This window comes from Trichomycterus rosablanca, chromosome 16 (assembly GCF_030014385.1).
Source record: "Trichomycterus rosablanca isolate fTriRos1 chromosome 16, fTriRos1.hap1, whole genome shotgun sequence".
NCBI lineage: Eukaryota > Metazoa > Chordata > Actinopteri > Siluriformes > Trichomycteridae > Trichomycterus > Trichomycterus rosablanca.
In genome coordinates this window covers 3,970,901-3,977,500 of record NC_086003.1, presented here as the reverse complement: position 1 = coordinate 3,977,500, position 6,600 = coordinate 3,970,901, and the positions used below count along the sequence as shown (strand labels likewise).

Below are 6,600 nucleotides of genomic sequence, written 5' to 3'. Positions count from 1 at the left end.
ATCCATCTATCCATCTATCTATCTATCCAGCTATCCATCTATCCATCTATCCAGCTATCCATCTATCTATCCATCTATCCATCTATCCATCTATCCAGCTATCCATCTATCCATCTATCCATCTATCTATCTATCCAGCTATCCATCTATCCATCTATCTATCTATCTATCTATCCAGCTATCCATCTATCCATCTATCCAGCTATCCATCTATCTATCCATCTATCTATCTATCCAGCTATCCATCTATCCATCTATCCAGCTATCCATCTATCTATCCATCTATCCATCTATCCATCTATCTATCTATCCAGCTATCCATCTATCCATCTATCCATCTATCCAGCTATCCATCTATCCAGCTATCTATCTATCTATCTATCTATCTATCTATCTATCTATCCAGCTATCCATCTATCCATCTATCCAGCTATCCATCTATCTATCCATCTATCCAGCTATCCATCTATCTATCCAGCTATCCATCTATCCATCTATCCATCTATCCATCTATCTATCTATCTATCCAGCTATCCATCTATCCATCTATCCATCTATCCATCTATCCAGCTATCCATCTATCTATCTATCTATCTATCTATCTATCTATCTATCTATCTATCTATCTATCTATCTATCCAGCTATCCATCTATCCATCTATCCATGTATCTATCTATCTATCTATCTATCTATCTATCTATCTATCTATCTATCTATCTATCTATCTATCTATCTATCCATGTATCTATCTATCTATCTATCTATCTATCTATCTATCTATCTATCTATCTATCTATCTATCTATCTATCTATCTATCTATCCATGTATCTATCTATCTATCTATCTATCTATCTATCTATCTATCTATCTATCTATCTATCTATCTATCCATGTATCTATCTATCTATCTATCTATCTATCTATCTATCTATCTATCTATCTATCTATCTATCTATCTATCTATCTATCTATCTATCTATCTATCCATGTATCTATCTATCTATCTATCCATGTATCTATCTATCTATCTATCTATCTATCTATCTATCTATCTATCTATCTATCTATCTATCTATCCATGTATCTATCTATCTATCTATCCATGTATCTATCTATCTATCTATCTATCTATCTATCTATCTATCTATCTATCTATCTATCTATCTATCTATCTATCCATGTATCTATCTATCTATCTATCTATCTATCTATCTATCTATCTATCTATCTATCTATCTATCTATCTATCCATGTATCTATCTATCTATCTATCTATCTATCTATCTATCTATCTATCTATCTATCTATCTATCTATCTATCCATGTATCTATCTATCTATCTATCTATCTATCTATCTATCTATCTATCTATCTATCTATCTATCTATCTATCTATCTATCTATCTATCTATCTAAAAATACTAAACTTTATAGGATATAAAACTATAGAATAAGATAATCCTTTAATAGTCCCACAGTGGGGAAATTCAGTGTTACAGCAGCGAAGGGAAAGCAAGGCTATAAAGTATAGATAAAGGTAATATAGTGTTTAAATTGTTCTCCAGCAAATATAAAGGTGGTGAACAACATTTACACATAGTAATAATAATTAATACCAATAATGGTTATTCATATAATCAGTCAGTCACTTTTTAAAGTAATTAATTGAAAAAGTGATCATGTTATATTGGCCTTGTTAATATTTTTATTTTTATTGTTTTTATTTGATTCAGATTTGTTTTTACAAGTAGCACAACATTAAATCTTGCCCCGTGGTTTGCCATTGTAATCAGCATCATGTGTTTTATTAACTGCTGTGTCCTCTTTTATATGGTCCAACTCTTCTAGTAAGAGCTGTTTGTCCGGGACCAACATTTGATTTGGACATTTGAACTTAAGCCACGTTCTATTCTATTCACACTGTACCTTCAGCCCTGTGTTGCTTCTTCTTTAAAACAGTTCACACACTGACAGATTTAAAGCTCTTGGCTCCGAGTTAAAGTTCATTATGTGCCTGAATGCTGAGTGGAGGCTGAGCCGGTTTGTTTTGTTTCATTCTGTGGTCGTTTGTTATGTGGAAGTTGCAAACACTGCAGTGCAGTTCAATCTTTACAGTTAAATACAGTTATAATTACCAAGATATTCTATTGTGGCTAAACCTTGATCTGTCACAAATAAAACAATACCTTTAAATATCTGATTTTTGGTGGTTGGATGACTTGAGCTGGGTTTTCTATCCTGATCAGTGTTTATTACATGAATCCTTGACGCTAATTCCACTAGTTAGTTTATGGTTTTATAGCCTGTTAATGACTTATTATCTAATGTGCCAAAAAATAAAATGGACCAGAAATTGTTATGTGAACGCCCCCTTGTGGAGGCTTTACATTGTACAGAGCAGAGAGAGTAAGAGAGCAAGATTCTCAACTCCCCGGTTTGAATCTCGGTTCTGCTACAGGTCGGCTGGGCGCCATCCTGCGTGTACAATTGGCCACCGTGTCTGCTAGGGCAGGATGACCGGACTAAGTGGGTGGGATCTTCAAACGCTGTGCAAGGACCCTGGTTAGCGGATAGAGGCGTCTGTGCAGAAGCACGGGTGTAAAGAAGGTGTCTGCTAGAACTGCGCACGGGTCGAAGGAGGCGTGAGCAGCAATATACCCTCCTCGGACGCAATCAGAGTTCCACAGCAGCGGAAGACTAATTGATTAGGCTAAATCGGGAGAAAAAGGGAGAAAATGCATAAAAACTTAAGAAAAAAAAGCCGAACTGAATGAAACTGCCAGACACTTTTATAGTACTGGTTTTCTTTTTGCTGATACCAGAACTGCTCTTGTGTGCCAGTGTCGGTGCTGAAACTGATGAAGAATTGGTGTCACTGCAGCTGTTTTTCCAATTGTCAGATTCCTTCATTTTAAATACATAAAAATACATAAAACAAAAGTTTGATACGTTGTCATTTTGGCCGTTTCACAGGTTTGTAAAGGATGATGCCGGAAGCAAAAAAGAACTCTGAGAAAGGAAACATGCTGACATGTTGAAAAAGAATGAATTAAGTAAGTGAAAGAAACAGGAACATAATGTATCAAGTCGTACCCGGAGGAGCCGGGGGCACCATCACGGATGGTGTGCCTATCAAGAAAATAAACAAGGAGAGCCGGCCACTGGTAGGCGCCGGAGTTCTGGGTCTGGTCCTGGTCATTGCCGCTGTGACGGCATGGTGTTATTATTTTGCCTCCTTTCGTAAAGCTGATCTGTTAAAGACTGAGCTGTTGGACCTGAATAAGGATGGCTTTCTCATTCGCAACCACGCAGGGGGGATTGTATTCAAGATGGCGTTCAGGTGGGTATAAATGCTTACTAATTGCCCAGTATTAAGTTTAAATGGCATGCTTCTGCTTCTGAGTTTGCATTTACAATCAACATCTGGAAATTAGGTAGCAGCTAACAAAGTAATAGCCTTAACATTAAAACCACCTCGTTGTTTCTACACTCACTGTCCAGTTTATCAGCTCCACTTACCATATAGAAGCACTTTGTAGTTCTACAATTACTGACTGTAGTCCATCTGTTTCTCTACATGCTTTTTTTTAGCCAGTATCACACTGTTCTTCAATGGTCAGGACCCCCACAGAGCAGGTATTATTTAGGTGGTGGATCATTCTCAGCACTGCAGTGACACTGACATGGTGGTGGTGTGTTAGTGTGTGTTGTGCTGGTATGAGTGGATCAGACACAGCAGCGCTGCTGGAGTTTCCACTCACTGTCCACTATTAGACACTCCTACCTAGTTGGTCCACCTTGTAGATGTAAAGTCAGAGACGATCGCTCATCTATTGCTGCTGTTTGAGTCGGTCATCTTCTAGACCTTCATCAGTGGTCACAGTACGCTGTTGGCTGGATAGTTTTGGTTGGTGGACTATTCTCAGTCCAGCAGTGACAGTGAGGTGTTTAAAAACTCCAGCAGCGAATGGAATGGGAATGATCCACCACCCGAATAATACCTGCTCTGTGGTGGTCCTGTGGGGGTCCTGACCATTGAAGAACAGCATGAAAGGGGGCTCACAAAGCATGCAGAGAAATAGATGGACTACAGTCAGTAATTGTAGAACTACAAAGTGCTTCTATATGGTAAGTGGAGCTGATAAACTGGACAGTGAGTGTAGAAACAAGGAGGTGGTTTTAATGTTATGGTGATCGGTGTATATGAGTTTAAGTATTAGTCTGCACATGTACCCCTCAACTCATAAGTATCAGCAATGGCCAATAATAACAGCACAATAGATGCATGTATGACTTAATTATGTTAACCCAAACTACAAAATGCACATAATACATTTCAGGTCTGGAACACTCGACCTGGACTCCTGCTCTAAGCAGGGCGTGATCCTCCGATGCTCTCGCTCCAATGCCGGCCGAATCAATTTCTTCATTATGACGGTGGAGCCCAAAAAGACGGTCATGTGCTATCGCGTGCGCTGGGAGGAGCTGGATTCCGATCGACCCGTGATGCACGCCATGTCCTACAACGGCTCACACTGGTACGGAGGTTCCGAGTCCGCCGTGCAGCACTGGCCCATCGCCATCTCAGGCCAGCAAGCGCCCAAGCCGTTCGTCACCAGCGACGTTTATTCCAACCGCAACGACTTCGGGGGCATCCTGGAGCGCTACTGGCTGTCATCCAACGCCACCGCTATTAAGATCAACGACTCGGTGCCCTTTCACCTGGGCTGGAACGATACAGAGAGGTCGTTATACTTTCAGGCACGATATCAAGACAGTCCATACAAGCCTTTGCCCGGGATGCCGCCTTATGCCGAGCTCAGCTACCGTGTGTGTGTTGGACAAGACGTAACCTCTATACACAAGGTCATGGTCCGCAGGTACTTCCCAAAGCCCAACAAGGTACCGTTAGAAGCCACGTTCCGCTACCCTATATGGTCCACCTGGGCTCTACACAAAACGGACATTAACCAGGAGAAGCTTTTAAACTATGCAGAGAATATACGAACCCATGGCTTTAACTGCAGCCACATCGAGTTAGACGACCGCTACACCACCAAGTACGGCGACTTTGAATTCGATCCCGAAAAGTTCCCCAACGCCTCCGGGATGTTCCAAAAACTAAAAGCAGATGGCTTTTTGGTGTCATTGTGGACGCACCCCTTTGTAAACTACGACTCCGCCAACTTTGGCCCGTGCGCACATAAGGGCCTGTTCGTGATGGAGCCCACCGGGCAGCTTCCCGCCCTGGTGCGCTGGTGGAACGGCATCGGAGGCATCCTAGACTTCACCAACCCAGAGGCTCGGAACTGGTTCACCTCTCACCTCCGAGCTCTCCGCACCAAATACGGAGTGTCCTCCTTCAAGCTGGACGCTGGCGAGACCAACTACCTCCCCTGGCGCTTCAGGACACGCGCCCATCTCCCAGACCCCAGCACGTTCACGCGGCGCTATACGGAGATGGCCTTGCCGTTCAACGAGCGGGCGGAGCTGCGATCAGGCTACGGGTCACAAAACGTGTCCTGCTTTTTCCGCCTCATCGACCGAGATTCTGTGTGGGGCTACGAGCTCGGTCTGAAGTCGATCATCCCCACTGTGCTTACCATCAGCATCCTGGGTTACCAGTTCATCCTGCCTGATATGATCGGAGGCAACGCGTACGCCAACCGAACCTACAAAAACGGCAAACTCCCTGATCGTGAGCTGTACATCCGCTGGCTGGAACTGTCCGCCTTCATGCCCGCCATGCAGTTCTCCATCCCGCCATGGGAGTACGACTCGGAGGTGGTGGCTATCGCCAAGCGCTTCACTGAACTTCACGAGACTCTCGTGGCACCCAGAGTTCTGGAACTGGCGGGCGAGGTTCTCAACACCGGCGACCCCATCATCCGCCCTCTGTGGTGGATAGCCACCGACGATGAAACCGCCTACCGTGTGGATTCACAGTTTCTCATAGGGGACGATCTGATGGTGGCACCAGTGCTGGAGCCTCACAAGCAAGAAAGGGATATTTACCTCCCGCGCGGTCGCTGGAGGAGCTACAAGGGAGAGCGCTACGATAATAAAGAACCCATGCATCTTACAGATTACGCCGTGGACCTTGATGAGATTGCATACTTTATTTGGGTTCAGTAATGCAGTTTCTCGCATTTTCCAGGGCGTTGAACCACATGCTGAATTGTGTGATAAGCTATCGTGCTAAAATGCTGTTAGAATAAAACACTTCTGTGGTAGAGAAGCAAACACTTTATAAACGACTGTCACTAATTTCATTTTCAGCTACATAAAATCGCGAGCTTATACTGGCTCAGCTGTGTTTATACCAAGGGAGGTATCGACACTCGTTTTTTTGCAACGAGAACCTAGTGAGCTGCCTTGCTGCCCACTGTCTACCTAGGCAACCGCCTAAATTGTTTGTTTGTTGGGTGGCACGTTTGCTCGGTGGGTAGCACTGTCGCCTCACAGCAACAAGGTCCTGGGTTCGATCCCCAGGCGGGGCGGTCCGGGTCTTTTCTGTGCAGAGTTTGCATGTTCTCCTCGTGTTGGCGTGGATTTCCTCCGGGAGCTCCGGTTTCCTCCCACAGTCCAAAGACATGCA

At 43.5% G+C, this 6,600-nt stretch overlaps 1 protein-coding gene across 1 annotated transcript in view; it reads left to right on the top strand.

Moving 5' to 3' along the window:
• Window positions 1–6,282, top strand: part of myorg (myogenesis regulating glycosidase (putative)) — a 15,614-nt gene extending 9,332 nt beyond the window's left edge. The window contains exons 2-3 of the mRNA XM_063011272.1: window positions 2,976–3,342; window positions 4,343–6,282. Of these exons, the coding sequence (XP_062867342.1) occupies window positions 3,080–3,342; window positions 4,343–6,137 (2,058 nt within the window). The 5' untranslated portion in view covers window positions 2,976–3,079 and the 3' untranslated portion in view covers window positions 6,138–6,282. The remainder of the gene's footprint in view (window positions 1–2,975; window positions 3,343–4,342) is intronic.
• Window positions 6,283–6,600: the final 318 nt, after the last annotated feature.